Source organism: Batrachochytrium dendrobatidis (genome assembly GCF_000203795.2).
Source record: "Batrachochytrium dendrobatidis JAM81 unplaced genomic scaffold BATDEscaffold_15, whole genome shotgun sequence".
Taxonomy (NCBI): Eukaryota; Fungi; Chytridiomycota; class Chytridiomycetes; order Rhizophydiales; genus Batrachochytrium; species Batrachochytrium dendrobatidis.
In genome coordinates, this window is record NW_006281113.1 from 603,683 (window position 1) to 621,705 (window position 18,023).

An 18,023-nucleotide genomic window follows, 5' to 3' on the forward strand; every position below is an offset into this window, starting at 1 on the left:
TCAACAACACCGAATGATGCATCCATATCACTTGTATCAATCAATTGTACACAATCAGTCAATATAATCAACAATCACTGTCATGATTGGCATGATTCATTCAATTGATTCAATTGCACGAATATGGTCATGGTGTTTCGACTCGTTTGACAGGTGGATCTTTGGCGCCTTTGTGCATGTCGGGCCATGAAATTAGAGGTATGAGCAAAGGTTGGTCCGACATATTTGCCATGATTGTGACTGCCAAAGAATCCGACAAAGCCGACACGCCAGTTATCCTTGGAGCGTATGTTATTAATAAACTCAAAGGTATTCGCTCGCATCCTTACACTACGGACATGAAAATCAACCCTTTGACATATGGCGACCTTAAAACCCGCACAGAGCTGCACGAGGCTGGCAAAGTGTGGGCAACCATGCTTTGGGAAGTTTACTGGAACTTGGTCACCAAGAGTGGATTTTCTACCAATCTCTACGATGCCAAGGGCAAGGCTGGCAACATTGTTGCTATGCAGAATGTGATGGGTGGATTGATGCATCAGCCATGCAGTCCTAGCTGTCAGAGTATTTGGAGCTTCGTTGATTTGTTTTGTATGTAGAATAGTATAATGTAAAAAAAGTAGAATATAATCTGTAACTGTTAGTAGTTATCAGAAGAGAACAAATCAGAAGTTCAAGAGGAAGTTGCACTTGAAATCAAAATCAACAGACTTAGTCTTTTCAACCGTAGTGAAAAGGGTTTGATAAGGTAGTTAGACAGATGAAATAGTTTGAAGAGTTATTTATTGATAAGAGTAAGCATTCTAGCTTTTATAGTAGTTGATTGTTTGTGTCTTGTGATACGAACAATTAACACGTTTGATGATGAGAGGTTGTAAACGAGAGTTACAACCAATAGTGTTGATTTCTGGAGTTAGTAAATTTAATAATGGCATTGTCTACCCGTTTATAGAGAGCTCGAGTCCTAGAAATGAGTGTAATGGAGTTACTGTGCACATGGATTTTTGGTGATGAAAGGATTTAACTTGTGTTTAAGTTTGGCGCTTTTTAGAACTAGCTTTGCCACAGGTTACCGCTTAAGAGTATCCGTCTGGATATTCCAACACTAGCTTGGTCAATGCTCGTGATGCCATTATTGCGTCCGATGCAGCCTATTATAATGGGGCCAACAAGTGCGAGATTTGGAAGGGATTCGCCAAACGTGGTCTGGGAGTAAATGCAGCAGATTACACAAACGATTTCTCTGTTCCAGCGGAATGTGGTAGCGGTTCACCTCCACCTTTGACCACTACTCGTGGTCCTAAACCTACTTCTGGATGCACTCGCATGGACATTTGCTGCATCTATGTTGGAAAAAGCTGTGACCAAGACTAAATGCTCAAGTTTGGTAATGGCTTTTACAATTTATTAAATGAAAGTATATTGTAAAAATGTAAACAGTTTGTATTGGTATTGGTAATGATTATTTGGTTAGTGTCAATAGACTAATAGTATACTGTCATCTGGCAGTCAGTCTACACTTGCAGGCACGACACTATCATTCGTGTAGTGCAAGTTGGTTTACAGTTTATTAAAAACAAGCTGATTTTTACAAATGATCGAGATTGATTCATGGCAGTTAAACATCACTATTCAAACACAGATACAACACTCTTGTTCGAATCTAACATTGTATTATTTATTGAGATTGAAATTAATGTAGTTATTTGGGCTTGGAATCTCTTGGTTACTTTATCTCCCTTTCATTTGTGCAATAGCTTCCGCAAGCTGCGCTTTCTTTTGTGCTATGAGCTCATCTATGGCAGCTTTTTTTTGTGCCATGAGCTCAGCTTTCCTTTGTGCCTTGCGTTCAGCTTTGGCAGCTTTCTTTTCACTTTTTGTCATATTCGGTACGGATTGTTTTGAAGATCTTTTTCTTTTGAATACTTTTGCAGCACCTTTCTTTATACGACTCCATAATCCCTTTTTCTTGGGTACTTGGTCCGAACCACCTAGTTGTTGTTTTGAACCACCTTTTCTTTTGAATGCTTTTGCAGCACCTTTCCTTATACGACTCCATAGTCCCTTTTTCTTGGGTACTTGATCTGAACCACTTGGTTGACGCTCAAAACTGCTTGGTTGTTGACTCGAACCACTTGGTTGTTGACTTGAATCACTTGGTTGTTGACTCGAACTGCCTGTACGCTGCTTTGGCTTGGAATCCCTTTGATTAGCCCTGTCCAAGGCATCTCTTAACTTATCCTTTGGTTGTTGACTCGAACCACTTGGTTGTTGACTCGAACTGCCTGTACGCTGCTTTGGCTTGAGTGCCTTTTGAATGGCCTTGTTTACCATTTCTTCTACTTGATTTTTGTCCTTTTCCCATATTTCAACATTTGCTCTTAACTCTGAATCCAGATTTGGAAACTCCACACTGCCTGGCGGGTGTCTTAAACGAACTCCCAATTTCTCAGATTCGTCTATGAATTGTCTTAGTTCCTTCCCATTCTGTTCCAGTTGTTCTACATCTGCTTGTTGCTTTGGAGTCAAAAGCGGTTGACTTGAACCGCCCATCTGGAGCATCTTTTGTTCGGCCTCGACTATGGATTGTTTTGCTTTTTTTCCCGCATTTACCAGACTGTCTAATCGTGCTTTTAGTTTTGGACCCAAAACTGATTGACTCGAACCACTTGGTTGTTGACTTGAATCACTTGGTTGTTGACTCGAACTGCCTGTACGCTGCTTTGGCTTGGAATCCCTTTGATTAGCCCTGTCCAAGGCATCTCTTAACTTATCCTTTGGTTGTTGACTCGAACCACTTGGTTGTTGACTCGAACTGCCTGTACGCTGCTTTGGCTTGAGTGCCTTTTGAATGGCCTTGTTTACCATTTCTTCTACTTGATTTTTTTCTTTTTCCCATCCTTCTACATCTGCTTTTGACTCTGAATCCAGATTTGGAAACTCCACACTGCCTGGCGGGTGTCTTAAACGAACTCCCAATTTCTCAGATTCGTCTATGAATTGTCTTAGTTTCTTCCCATTCTGTTCCATTTCTTCTACATCTGCTTGTTGCTTCGGAGTCAAAAGCGGTTGACTTGAACCGCCCATCTGGAGCATCTTTTGTTCGGCCTCGACTATGGATTGTTTTGCTTTTTTTCCCGCATTTACCAGACTGTCTAATCGTGCTTTTAGTTTTGGACCCAAAACTGATTGACTCGAACCACTTGGTTGTTGACTTGAACTGCCTGTACGCTGCTTTGGCTTGAGTGCCTTTTGAATGGCCTTGTTTACCATTTCTTCTACTTGATTTTTGTCCTTTTCACCTATTTCAACATTTGCTCTTAACTCCGAATTCAGATCTGGAAACTCCACACTGCCTGGCGGGAGTCCTAAACGGACTCCCAATTTCTCAGATTCGTCTATGAATTGTCTTAGTCCATTCCCATTCTGTTCCAGTTGTTCTACATCTGCTTGTTGCTTTGGAGTCAAAAGCGGTTGACTTGAACCGCCCATCTGGAGCATCTTTTGTTCGGCCTCGACTATGGATTGTTTTGCTTTTTTTCCCGCATTTACCAGACTGTCTAATCGTGCTTTTAGTTTTGGACCCAAAACTGATTGACTCGAACCACTTGGTTGTTGTGCTGTTGGGGTTACTGGTGGTATAGGCGAGCGAGCAAACATGTGCACATCTTGTTCTGATGATTCTAATGCACGACGCTGCAAGCTGGATTTATCATCTGAACTATCGGGAGAAACGGCTGCAAGAGCCATGCTAGAAGCACCGAGAATAATACTCCATTGAGCAAGTTTCATTATGCTGTATTGTTTGGAATGTGTTGGTTAGCACCAATGTATCGATCTCAATGCCTGTATAGTTTTCAAAATGGGATTGTTGCGTGTTTTTATACTCGACAAGGAGAACAGTGAAGTTTGTTGTCAAAGCACTATCTGTATGAATAGGCTACTTTGGTCGTTACACGAAAGTTTTGTGGGTCACAAACTATATGAAAGGTTACAATGAATCTCGCGATTGAATCGGACTTTATCGCCCTATTTGGTTTTATCTCGAGTCTAACAAGTCTACACAGATTTGCATCTGCCTAAAGGGCGGCTACCATCTACTGAGCTCTGTACAATAACGGGCGACCCGCCCGGATACTTGACTAGTATGTTATTATCAGTCAACATATGCTTTTTGTGCCTCGAAACATTGGGGCCCTTGATAGCCAGAGCATCTGGGATAAACTGATTGATTTTGGTGTGATGTTGTCAAGGGATTTTCCTCCCTAAACTCAAGATTGGCTGCTTGCTACTAAACCACATCAGATCACAGGGATTGCTGAAATAACATGGTCAGGATTAGGGTTGAATGAGTATGTCCTGATGTGATCCTATTGGTCATATAGGACATCACTCGAGCTTCGACAAGTAAAGTTGCATCAGATTGAATTGCATATTCGCCATGCATGATTTTATAGCTATACAAAGTCATTGTCTTGCCAATCAGTTTTCTTTGCATGTGCCAAACTTGGTGTGGTAGATATGCTACTATATAGTACTAGTATCAAAATCAATTGATAAGCATAATGGAGCAGGTTGGTTCAGGAAACAGTGTCTGATGGCTGTAGACTGGCAATGCTATCCAGAATCCATTTTCAACAGACTCCAAAACAATGTTTCGACTTTACAGCATCAATGAAACAATGGAATGCCAAATGGAGTATCAAATCAAATATCAAATGGAGACCAAAATAGATGAACTAGCCCAACAATCGGAATGAGATATGATGTAATACATGCAATAAATATACACATGGCTTGTAGCACAGGATCAGTGACTGATATACCGATCATTGCATTCATTTCACATGTATTGAGCAAGTGGGGTAAAACAGATATGAATGGAGTGTATGAATCGCTCAAAACACATTTGGTTTATAAGTGCACCCGCAATTGTAATCGCAATCGCAATCAAGCACTTGGAGTCAAAAGTATCCAAAACAATGTGCTAGATGCTGCAGTTCAATTACCAGCAGTATCCACTTTACAAATCCAACTCTGTAATATATCATCAGACAACAGCCAGTAATATTTGCTACGTCATCAACTCGATACATGTTGAGTATCCTGATTTAAGCTTACTGCAGATTTAAACTATTTGGCTGATCAACCGACTCGAATGTTGATGGATTACTATGCCAATCGACTGGTTTGACCCGATATCACCACACTTGACATGCCAACACATGCGACATATGATGAATGTTGGAATATCCAGACAGATACTTCTAACCAGCAACCTGTGGCAAAGCTAGTTCTAATAACACCCACTTTAAATCTTCAAATTAAACCCTTCATCACTAATCCATATGCTCCAAACTCCATTATCCCCATTTTTGGGATTCGAGTCCCCAGTAACGAGTAAATGGTGTTATTATTAAATTGGCGAATTACAGGAATCGATACTATTGGCTAGTTACTACTGTCTACAACCACTAATTATCAAACATGCTACTTGTTTGTATCACAAGACACAAACAATTGACTACTATAGAAGCCAAGATATTTCTTATCAATAAACAACTCTTCAAACTATTTCAACTATTTCAACTTTCTAATTACTTTATTACACCTTTTGACTATTCCTGAAAAGACCAAATCTGTTTATTTTGGATTACTGTGCAACTTCCTCTTGAACTTCTGATTTGTTCTTTTTTGATAATTATTAACAGTTACAGATTATATTCTACTTTAGACTTTACTACAAATCATGAAACTCCTAAAATTCTGGCATGTTGGTGTTGAATATACTGATTCTAGTCGTGCAGTAATTACCAGTACCAAATCCACATTCACATCTACTAATACAAATTGTAAGAATGAATGATTTATTAAACATGCACTGTTTAGCAAGTGATTTTCAACAGTTTTTTCAATCAATTGTAGTTTAATGACTGCATGTATTTAATCTATTAGCGGCTTGTCGACTCCATCTCTTGAATCAAGGCATCCGCTTTGGTACCCATTGTATTGTGAAGTTTGAACCAGTCAACAAGTATAGGCTTGAGTTTAATCAAATGATAGTGGTCGGTGGCCAGATACACATGTATCAGTTTTGTAATGTCATCCAGTATACTTTTAACGAATTTTTGATGATTGCCCATTATATTTTTGATCAATTTGAGCGATCCGAGCTTTGAACCATTTTTGAGTACTCTGGCAGCATGCTGTATATTGTCCTCTTCACTCTCAAAAACACTAACAAGGTTTTGAGCAGACAGTTTGAAATCCTTGATCAGTTTTAATGTTGGAGCGCTAGTGGATCGAACATCCAACTGATCGAAATGCAGCGCTACTTGTTTAATCCACAAAAGATATTTGCTAGAAAGCAACTTGGCCAGTGCATGATAATCATCAATTTTTTGTTCCAGAGATCTTGAAGCATCTGATGTCGTTGCTTTAGGCCATATCATTGACCAAAGTCCGCCAATCAGTCCAGGTTGAGTGGAAGTACCAGGAGTTCCAGACTGCTCATCCAGGTTTGGTGAATCAGGCATATATTCGAGCAACACATGAACAAGCGCATCCCGTCCCCAATAGTCGCTTTTGTCATAAGTATGACCACCATCAGTAATATAGTATTGTTGTATAAGATTGGGGTCGTATTTTGTGTCATCAATCATAAGCTTGCCCATATGTTTCATTTCTGAATCTGCCAGATTCATCAATCCATTGATAAACGCTTGTCTATTGTGGGTGTTTTCATCTTCGGGAATGCTAACCGTTATATCTGGACCAGGTGGAGCGGCATAGACACTGCTGGACAAGGCAAAAAACGTAGCAAGAATAGAAAAGTTGAGATACCTCATTTGATCAAGTATGCGGAGCCAGTTATGAGTATAACTGTTGGGAAAGTATGCGGGGTTTTATAGTCGATAGGACATCGAGGTTGGTAGTGTAATACCAAAAAAAGAGCTTTGTGCAAGTTGTACCATACTGTGGAATCATGTGTTGGACACTAATAGTGTATGTCCTTGTATGGGACTTAGTGCCGGGATGTGCAATTTGTTGACTTGCACTGTGTATGTGGGCCTGTGCGTGTGACGCGTGTGTTTGGGCTGTGATCACCAATTGTGATATCACTCGCCTCGGGTGGAAGATTTATGGTAATCAGAGACTCACAGAAATGATACCCAGGCAAAAACATGCATACTTTAATCTCTGTTCTTCCACTTTTCTCTCTCACCTTATAAATAAATATCTTTCCATTTCTCCAATAAATAACGCGATTACTTTATTACTATCAGTTGATTAGTTAATTGATTCATTCCATCACATCTTCAATCAACTGCAACACACTTGCCAATAATGACAACCATCAATATGCCATCATATGTTCACAATCCTCAAATTCAAAAGTCAATTTGAAACCCCATTTTTAAGCATCTACAAGTCTGCAATATCAGATTTGTGGTTGGTACATAATAGGCTGCCAATAAAAGTCGACAAATTGAGCAACTGCAATGTGCCTTGCTGTATGATAGTAACACATCAGAAATTATCAATGCTTTCAAAATCAAAAGTCGGCAAATGATGTCACTGCTGGCTTGTAGCCTCTGTTTACAAACCTACAATCAACATATTCACTGGATTCGTATAATGGTAAATGATGAACCACAAACCGCTGATGATATTATTATGGACAATGCTCATATTATTGGAAATCAAACGATTGGTGCAGTTTCAGATGCTGTTTCATCACACAGAAAGTCTTGCTACAGAGTCTGAATCCAATAGCAGTGAATCTGCAGTTTGACCAACACAGTCAATAATTATCGTTTGAAACTCGAATCAAGTGATGATGTTGCTGTTTCAGATACACTCAATGTCATCAATGCAGTAACATTGTAACCAATTCAAATCATTGATCATGAACCAATTTACCGTGTCTTGATAAAAACACTGATAAACCATCATTCATACATGAGTTTGTCAAAAGTATGAACTGATTGCTGAACAGATGTTTAAAGTGGAGCTCAAAACAGTGCAACTCAATGTGCAGCTTTCCCACAACTTTCCCGCTACAAAAAATACAGCCTTGGAACTCAAAGTGTACATCAACAATACTTGTGTGTATTGACCATCAATGATGTTGTTGGTGTAGCATACACAATGTGCATTGCATAAACGCTTGTTTGTTTGCTGGAGCTATTTCAAGCAAGCAAAAATACTAAAAGGTTCAGTTTGATGAATTTCTGGTGTATATTTACAATGAATTCAAACTCGAGAGATTGTCGTACTTTGCATACAAGACATACTACAATCTATTACAACAATATCATGTATTTCAATATGCACCCATTCGATTTACAACAGTGGCATAAACATCATCACATTTGAACAATGGTTCAGTCGTACAAAGTCCAATAACAGCCATGAATTGTATCAGACATGAACATACTGGTGCAAAATTCACATCAAATAACACACCGCAACAAACATGTTTCTGGTAGATGGTGGAATTGATGTCATTGATTTTCAAGTACACGATATTGGTGTTGAATGATTCAATAAACTATACTCGTCGACTTTGTGTACTTTTTTTCAGTTGCATCGTTTCTGATTCCGAGTTTGAAGCATAATAGTTGCGACAGCGCTGTTGTCCAATTTGCTTGTTTTGTGAATAGTAATCATGATACCACTTGTTTGACGCTTCTTGTTGTTGAACTGGATATGTATGTCAAATTTGGATGCCAAATTTTGATGCATTGCAAGTAATTGTTGTAGTTTTTGATCGAGTCAATGAATGGCATTTATAGTTGCTCTAGAAAACAAGTTGTTTGAAATGTCCTGTCATATGTCATATGTTTTGTTGTTTTCAGGTTCACTAATTGTTGATAATGCATGCAATTGATTTCTGTTTTGACACTGCTTATTTGTCATTGTTGGATATGGGTTTCTAGATTCAGTAACAAACGTTTCAGCAATTTGGATGTGTTCAAATTCATAATACTTGCAAGTCTGAATTATTTGATCATCATCTGAAATTGGATACGAGTAATCATTTCCACTAACCACAGTATACATAGTATACACAGCATTACTGTATATTGACTTGTATTTTACTCAAAGGTTTGTCCATTCAGTATTCCAACACAATTCCCAACATTGATTGAATGGTTTGCAGTGTTTGTTTTAATTGAACCACTTGATGGATCACTTTCATATCTTGATTCAGCAATATCACCAACTGCACAATGATGGATGTGATTGTAGTCAAACACAATATCTTGCAAGACATTAACGTATTGGTTAGTTTTAGTATATTCTTGATAAAAGGCAATGATGTTTTGTAATGGGGTGTTGAATCCTTCAATCAAACATTGTCTGTTGTGATTTCCAACATTGACAGTGACATGACAAACACATTTTGCTTGTGACAGACTTTGAACAAGTGTATTGCTCCGTTTGTTGTACAATGCACGACATGATCAGTTGGTGGTATCATGCAATCATGCAACTGACAAGTGATTGCAAGTATGACTGATAGTTACAATCAACACTGGTTGTTATCATGTCATTGATGTATATGTAACAAGCCGTGTCAATGTATCAATCAACAATCCAGTAATTGTTGATGTAATACTCAACACAATACACAATCAATGATATGGTTGTTGACCATTCACGATACTCGACAAATACCAACACATCAGAAAGTTTAAATTTATTCGAAATCAAATTGATCGACACATCATCAATCTGGATCTGATTCTGGTTCTTCAAATTTCAAACCATATTTTTTCATAAAAAACTTCAATTTTTGTCTTAAATTGTATACTTTCACGCCTGCTTTTTTATACTCTTGTTTCAATTGGGTTTCAACTTTTAAGCTGTGCATTGATTCATAAATCACTTTTCCCCCTTTTAACGCTGAATGTTGTTCCAATCTAACGGCTTTATATTTATAATAGGCTTGGCGTTTTTCTTTTGCTATTTTTCTGAATATTTTAACCCTTTGTTTTATACCATCAAATGTTTTCTGATCCTGTTTGCTTAATACAGTCACTTGATCTGTAACAGTATTTCCTGACCCGTCTTTTTCGATTGGTTGTTTCTGACCTTGTTTGAGAGCATTTGGGCCGGCTCGATTAATTGGCCGTTTCCGACTTCGTTTGGGAGTACTTGGACCGACTCGACTGATTGGGTATTTAATGGGAATATTTGGATTAATTACAACAAATAATAGTTTCCAATATTTTCCGGAAGTGTTTGAACTGTGTTCATTAGTTGAGCCAGGCGCTTGACTGGAAGTGCTTTGACTGGTTTTAACGATTGGCCGTTTCCGACCTCGTTTGAAAGTGCTTGGACCATTTACATCTATTGGGTGTTGCTGGGTTTGGTCTGAAATATCTAAACTAAGCTCATTAACTGGTTGTTGCTGGGTTTGATTGGAAATATCTGGGTTAGGCTCATTAGTTGGGCCAGAAACTTGGCTGGAAGTGCTTGAATCAGCTATATCAAATAGGTCTTGCCAGTATTCGTTGATAATGCTTGAATCAATTGTATCCATTGAATGCTGTTGGTCTTGACTGGAAGTACTTGGATCAGCTATATCAAACAGTTCTTGCCAGTTTTCAAAAGTGTCTAAATCAACTTCATCTATTAAACGTTGCCAGTATTTGTCGGGAATTCCTGGATCGGGTTCATCAGTTGGTTGTTGCCAGTATTCTTTAGAGTTTTTTGAATTGATTGCATCAATCAAGCCTTTCCAGTCTTTCGGAATGCCTGGATCGGGCTTATCGATTATATCTTGCCAATCTTGTTCGGAAATGCTTGGTCCCAGTTCATCAATTGGTTGTTTTTGAGCTCGTTTAGGAGTGTTCGGATCAACTAAATCAATTGATTGTTGCCAGCCTTTGAGAATATTTGAATTGGGTTCATCAATTGGGTCAAGTTCTTGGTTGAAAGTGCTTGGACTGGGTTGATCTACTATACTTTGCCAGTCTTGGTCTGAATCAGTCGAATCAAATAGGTATTTCCAGTTTTCATCGAGAATGTCTGAATTAATTGCATCCACTATACTTTGCCAGTCGTCGGAAGTTCCTGTATTAGGTTCATCAGTTGGGCCAGACACTTGACTGGAAGTGACTGATGCTTTGGGTGAGCCATTGTTACCAGTCGGGATTAGTATTGCATTGGCAGTTGCTGCCGCAGTCAGCACGAATAGAATATCAACCAATTTCATCAGATTAGTCAATGGGTTCAAACGACTAGTACAAAAACAAAATATTGAGGCTGATATTGATTATAGGACTGAACATACTCGATTGTATTTGTATTTTTGTATAGCAAACCAACCCTAACCCTTTTAGATTAACCAACATCACAGGGTTACTTGATTGCTTGTAGTGTGCTACTCTCTAATCATAATATCATATTGATCAATTTGATGATCGTGTCGATTGAATTATGCCTTTACGACCCTTTGATCAGGTATATTGAAAAGCACACCCTTCATGAGTGTTGTGCAGCCACAAACGCTTTGTTTTACAACTATATTCATTGTGCAATGATTGTGTTCTGCATTGCAACATACAATGGTTACTATACATTGACTGCATTGCGTGTTCGATATACAACAACCATCATATGGCACACAATCAGACTATAGTGTTGAATCTACACTTTGTGCACTTTTAGTAATCATACATTGTACGATTACCAAGTTTGAATCCATATTCATGTATTGTGTTTGACTGTCAATGTTGTCAATACAACTCTGTACACACATTTATTGTGTTTATCACCATCCAACCCAATCTCACCATTTCAATCAATCTTGGTCAATGTTGATGATTTACACGCTAATTCATTATCCAATCTTGTCTGACATTATTATTGGCTTTAATCACATTTGGTTTGTACAACTGCCATGAGTTGTACTACCATTATCATTGTGTATCTGAACACCAAATATTCCAATACATCAATAGTACCACAGTGTAAACAGTAATACAGTTGATCAGTCTTGTGGCAAGACTTTTCATTCAAGTTTGTATTTGGAAATACTCAATACTGAGCAAATGATCGATTATGTTGTACAAACGGGTTCATTAGCAGTGAATGAGTAATCAACCAGACTGTTTACAATGAAATCAGACTAAATACATACAATACTACCAATCTATGCAACAAACATGTATCAACCAAAATAACAGACGTTTCTAAAACCAACCCGTGATAAAGGACGAGTTGGGCTGTCATATATATGGTTGCATATCTACCAAACAGATCCAGACCGTACCATTATGCATGATATTATCCTGTTGTGGCTCAGTTATATCCGCAACATTGTGTCTAGTACACATCCAACCCTCAACGCGCCAGAATAAAATTGAAACCACTTGCCAGTAGATTCATGGCGCTGTACTAGCGTATACGCTTGGTCTGATGGTGACTAGTTGTATGCCAAACATGAGAGCATCTGGAAGTCAGCCCTAGATGTTGTGCACATTTGGTGAATACAAGTACAGTTGGATATCACGGATAGCAACAATCGACATGACAGTGGACACTATTGGACATGTACACTGCAATGTGACTGTCAGCAACCATCACCATCAGTGTGTATCATGTGTTTAAAAGTACTCGCATGCATTGGATTCAACACCACGTTTGTGATTGGGTTTGATTTGGATTGTATTGGTGGTGTTGTTTTGCATATATCAGTAGATTGTGTGTTGATTTGAATGGCATGATCATCCATTATGGTTCATGTATCACGATGACAATCTGACCTGTTGACACGGCCAGTTTGTTGAACGACCTGCCAATCTCCAATTCAATTATAGTACAACGTCACTCATTCGGTGTAGCGGCGACAGATTGCCGAGTCTGATGTTGATCATGTTGTGACACAATCAGCAGTGTTTGATGTATACAGTCTACACTAACCTAAAATGACTGTGCAGTCATACCAATGGAAAAGTCATAGTTTGAAATACTGAAACAACAGGTTGTTTGATGCTGTTGTGTTCTAGTGATCCAAAACATGACCAATTGAACAATCAATCAAATATTTGGTATACAGTGACAGTATGTGATGACAACTATCCATAATCAGAGTAATGGTCTGACACTACCTGATTACTGAATACATGACCGCAATTGAGAATATCGACGCAGTATACTACTGAAATTGATTATACACTATCAACAATGCTTGTATATTAATCCACCCTACAGGGTGTTTCTGGGTTTTCTCACCCTGCATGGTGTTTCTGGGTTTTCTCACCCTGCATGGTGCTTTGGCGTTTTATAAATACCCATTTGGAGATTGCTGATTGTCACCCTCGGAGCTGCCGTTGTTATAAAACGGCAGTCATGTACCAGATTCAAAACACTTTCATCACACTACTCGATACAATGTTGATTACTCTAGAATGCGTTCTACTTGCGTTACAAGCGGTTGCTGCAGTTCGACTTGCATTACACTCACCTTCTGGGATTGACAGTCAATCAAGCAATAGGCTGTCAAAACGATCACCCGTTGAATTGGATGGTGATATCACAAAATGCTACACAATTAAATTTAATGTCGATGGAGTCAATGTATGTATCATGTCATGCATTGTAGTTTGATATCAATTTGCACCACGTTTAATCAATCTCACACTTGTTTAAAATAGTTGAATTTACGAGTCGATTCAGATGCCTCCAATATAATCGTACCACTTCCTAGTTCAAGCAACGATGTAGGTTTGGCTATACAAAGTACTCCAAGTGGGGAACCCGTTACTATAAAGTACAGAGGCAAAGAGTATAATGGAGTTACATCTACAGCCGCTGTGACGATTCCGGGTACTAGTATAACTGACATCAATTTACCAATACTAGCAGTTGAAAAACTATCACCATATCTAGTTGGTATTGGTGGAACACTCAAGCAAGGAGTATTTGGGTTTGGTCATTCCTTGTTGTCAGATCGTCATTCACAAACCACTGCAATGGATGCTTTGTACACCAATGATGTCATTCCCAATAACGAGGTTGGCATTCAACTATGTCCGTATGACATGTTGCAGGAAAGTTTCATCAATATAGGAAACACAGACATAACTGCAAAATGCGGAACAGATGGAAACAGTGTTGCATGGGTACAATCACCATCGAACGATCAATTTAGTGTCAACATCAAGAGTATGCTAGTTAATGGCAAAAAAGTGGATCTTCCCGAGGAATTTCAACAAGTTGTGGAAAATGGACGTGCTTTGTATTCATATCTACGTACATGTTCTACGTATATGTATCTTCCTAAAGTAGTTGTAAAAGCGTTGATTGATGCTATTCTTGATAGCAATGCGATTACTTTTAAAAGTATATTATTTAAAAACAAACTCGGCAAAAAAATAATTAAAAGGATACTACAAAGAAACTCTCCAATACCCAAATTCGATTTTAATATCGATTGGGGCAAGCTGCCGACAATTACAATTGTAATGTTTTCTCAAAACCCAGTAACTGATGCCAATTGCAATTCCGTTGTAACAATCAAGTTGGGTCCCAAAGACTATATACAGAGAGTTGATTCTAAAAATTGTAAATAATTGACAATTGTATGCAATATGTGTTGTTTGATTAACCTGACTAATATACATGTTGAATTGTAGACCTGTTTACTGTAGCAGCTGGTCCAAATGACAATGTAGTTCTTGGTACATCATTTATGACCCGACTTATATTGACATTTGATCGAGTACATAAACGCATTGGGTTTGGTCCTGGATGTGGATGTGAAGTCATGGCCGATGGATATCCTACTATTTCGGACCATTATCGAGTGCTTTGGCCATTAACACAGTAAGTTGTTTGATATTGATGTGTGGATGTGTTGATTGATATACTGATACTGATCATGAATTTGATGCATACTGTTAGATTGCCTGAACAACCAAGTACTTCAAGTTCAGATGTCACATCTACTCTTAGGAGATCATTGTCGCGATTTGGTAGTACTCTCCGTGATAGTATTCGTCGTGGTACCAAGCGGCTAAAGTTTGGTTACAAGAAAATTTGAAAACTAAACAGATATATCAATAAAATCGGTTATATGTTGCATGAATGATTATCCTGATTATTTATAGTTGATATGATGTACATCGGGACTCTTGGTGTTAATCATCAACAACTACAACTGATCAAGCAGTTGTACCTGAAAACACCCACGACACTGTCAAGAGTCACACAATGACTCTCAATAAACTCGACTGGATACAATTCATTAGTGACAAACTGATATTATATGTACTTTTAATGTCGTGTGTCCATGTTTGATTGTGTGATATGTTCAAGCCATGCATGTGTTGGATCAGTCCAGTGGGTATCATAGTTGTTTGATACACGATGCTCACGCATACTATTGTATTGGTAATACATGGTATTGATTGAATACACATTATCCAAGTGTATCAATCATGGTATGCATTGTTGGAACCCATCACTGTATATCTGGATGATCATGTCGATATTGGATGTGCGATATCAACTGTTTGATTACGGTATACTGCTGCAAATATCATGATTATCACAATACATACATGCATGTCAGTATCATATCTGTCAGAATACATACATGCATGTCAACCAAAACTGGAATGATCAGATACAATGTCAAGTGATAACTGTATTTTATTCAAACAAAAATACAATTGAATCAGTTGGAATGAGTTCAAATCTATCAAATCAATTGAATCAATCCGAATCTTCAGAGTCGGACGGATTTGAAAGTAATTGAAATCCACCCTTACGTTTAGGACTTCCTTTTGGATAGGATGATTTGGGGGTTTTCTGCTCACGAGAGTATTTGCGAGATTTTTGTCCACCAGAAGGATGTTTGGAAGCCTTACGTTTACCGGAGGATGCTTTAGTAGATTGAACTGTAGGTGTTTGACTCGATGATGAGAGCGAACTTTCATGATGTTGTGGACTCTGGATTCCACTAGTAGAGGGTTGCTCGGGTTCTAGTTGTCGGTCTAATACGAGAGCTTCAAATTCTTTGACGAGTTTCATAAACATGAAATCCGATTCCAGAAGTTGCATGTAATCCTCGACTAATTCTGCACTAGTATGTTCCCCGAACAGGAACTTCACGAGCTCATTTTTGATTTTAGTGAGCTGCGAGCGAATTCCAGAATTGTCCCAGTAGGAATCCATACACTTTTTTTCAAACTGGAGAAGAAGGTAATGTTGTTCTGCAAATCGAGCATTGGCTTTTTTGACTTCTTCCTTGTACTTTGAACCATCTTTTCTTTTATGGGTTTTATCCATCAAATCTCCAAGCTCACCAGCTAGGCCTTTTACCAATTTTTCTTGAGAAACTATTATGGATTCTGTCGAGTCGCACATTGCCTTTGCCTCATTATGCTGTTTATTCACTCGTGCGTATTCTTTGATCAAATTCATGCCCTCTTCTGAAAGTTGATCAAAATTAATCCAGCCTGTAGTTTGTGCACTGGGAACAGCTGTTGAAGTGCTAGATTCAACACTTGTAGTCGCGCTGGGATTAACTGGTTTGGCGACAGTAACTGAGCAGATGGCCAGAATTGATGATAAGACGGTGATTGCGAGTTTCATTGTATTGATTTGATCAAGTTGTGGATGATTGTTATCTGACAAGTCGGGTTTATATCGTATTTATATTCGTTGTTCAGGGAATAGTGTTAAAAGCATGTTCCCTGGATGATCGTCCTAAGGAACTAGTGTTGCTGTCAGGGTTGGTGTTGACTTGCTATCGACGTCAAAGTTTAAGGGACATCCCTTTATATGATCACCCATAATCTTGATTGAGCCGCTGTTCGGCTATGCATTTGAACACCATACGATTGATCGATTGTATAATTATCCACCATAAAAGGGTTAGTGTGCCACAATATAGTCAAGTGTAGGTCAAGTAGGGCTACATGCAACTGAGCTGATATTTAGTTGTTGGATGATTATCAATATGTGTTGTGGTTGACATGATTCAACATGTGGTTTAATGATGCTTTCCATTCAACTCGACACGATCAATCACTACACATTGTCCAGTAATTCAATCAATCAACTGAATCAATACAATGCAATTCATGTTGCAACCACAATGTCACATTGATGATCAATGACTTGCAACTGTTGTGTTGGCATTGCATGTTGTGTGTTACTATATCAATATCGATTGTCACTATATAGTTGTATCAACCACACATTATGATCATATGTCATGGTTGATTCGTATTCTGGATTGATGCACACATTGTATTGTATTGCATCACTCGAACACAAACATCGTATGACTTGTTGATTGCTAATACTCATATTGATCAAATACACACTACATGACACATGTCAGGTTAGCGTATACATTCCACTATATAGCACATCATGTTGCTGATACCACGCATTGTGATTCAACAGTCAATCTGTATTCGAGTTCAACTACAATTGATTGTGTCAATCATAATATACACGACCAATTGTAGTCGAGTTGATCCGACTGAATAGAGTCCGAGTCATCATGTTCATATCAAACCATTGCAAACCATTACAAGTCTATTACACAATTCCACTCGTGTTGATTACAACATGCTATTCAGAAATGTATCATATTGTCCTGTAATGACTGTACATGGTTGTACATGATTGTTTGAAACCAGTAACTCCGTCGATTGATATCCACAATATGATCCAGTAGTCGTCCAGATTATGTGTTGTATTTGGTGTGTTGGGTGATGATATCAACCTGTAGTCAAGGTTTGACTATCTGGACATGTCGGTGACTTTTTACCAACTGTGTGCAACTCGATGTCCAATATCGAGTCATGTCATTGGTCAATTGATTGGTTCAATTCATCAGTGGGTTTGCTGGATCCATGTGGTGTGCAGCACTTTCAAGAGTATGTTGAATCTGTTGCAGTATTGGAACTTTGTAAACGGATCAACATACTAACCTGATCATGATTGTGGTGGTTATTGCAGTCGAGTCGTAAAGCTTATTCTGGCAATCA

At 38.4% G+C, this 18,023-nt stretch overlaps 6 protein-coding genes across 6 annotated transcripts; 2 read left to right on the plus strand and 4 right to left on the minus strand.

Annotated features, from left to right (window-relative positions):
• Positions 1–107: 107 nt before the first annotated feature.
• On the plus strand, positions 108–1,374 carry BATDEDRAFT_14272 (uncharacterized protein; the record flags this gene model as incomplete). The annotated part of the gene is made up of 2 exons (XM_006682066.1): positions 108–549; positions 1,082–1,374. Coding segments are annotated over 2 exons (735 nt in total), but the record flags the coding sequence as incomplete, so codon positions are not given.
• Positions 1,375–1,731: 357 nt separating this feature from the next.
• Positions 1,732–3,792, minus strand: BATDEDRAFT_27964 (uncharacterized protein; the record flags this gene model as incomplete). Its single annotated transcript, XM_006682147.1, has 1 exon — positions 1,732–3,792. The coding sequence occupies one exon, from the start codon at positions 3,790–3,792 to the stop codon at positions 1,732–1,734; it is 2,061 nt and encodes a 686-aa protein (XP_006682210.1).
• Positions 3,793–5,951: 2,159 nt separating this feature from the next.
• BATDEDRAFT_91965 (uncharacterized protein) lies at positions 5,952–6,848 on the minus strand (the record flags this gene model as incomplete). Its single annotated transcript, XM_006682268.1, has 1 exon — positions 5,952–6,848. One exon carries the CDS (start codon positions 6,846–6,848, stop codon positions 5,952–5,954), a length of 897 nt encoding a protein of 298 aa, XP_006682331.1.
• Positions 6,849–9,736: 2,888 nt separating this feature from the next.
• On the minus strand, positions 9,737–11,227 carry BATDEDRAFT_91964 (uncharacterized protein; the record flags this gene model as incomplete). Its single annotated transcript, XM_006682269.1, has 1 exon — positions 9,737–11,227. One exon carries the CDS (start codon positions 11,225–11,227, stop codon positions 9,737–9,739), a length of 1,491 nt encoding a protein of 496 aa, XP_006682332.1.
• A 2,138-nt stretch (positions 11,228–13,365) lies between these two features.
• Positions 13,366–15,058, plus strand: BATDEDRAFT_27966 (uncharacterized protein; the record flags this gene model as incomplete). The annotated part of the gene is made up of 4 exons (XM_006682148.1): positions 13,366–13,593; positions 13,671–14,580; positions 14,652–14,841; positions 14,920–15,058. The coding sequence occupies 4 exons, from the start codon at positions 13,366–13,368 to the stop codon at positions 15,056–15,058; spliced, it is 1,467 nt and encodes a 488-aa protein (XP_006682211.1).
• Positions 15,059–15,732: 674 nt separating this feature from the next.
• BATDEDRAFT_27967 (uncharacterized protein) lies at positions 15,733–16,614 on the minus strand (the record flags this gene model as incomplete). The annotated part of the gene is made up of 1 exon (XM_006682149.1): positions 15,733–16,614. One exon carries the CDS (start codon positions 16,612–16,614, stop codon positions 15,733–15,735), a length of 882 nt encoding a protein of 293 aa, XP_006682212.1.
• Positions 16,615–18,023: the final 1,409 nt, after the last annotated feature.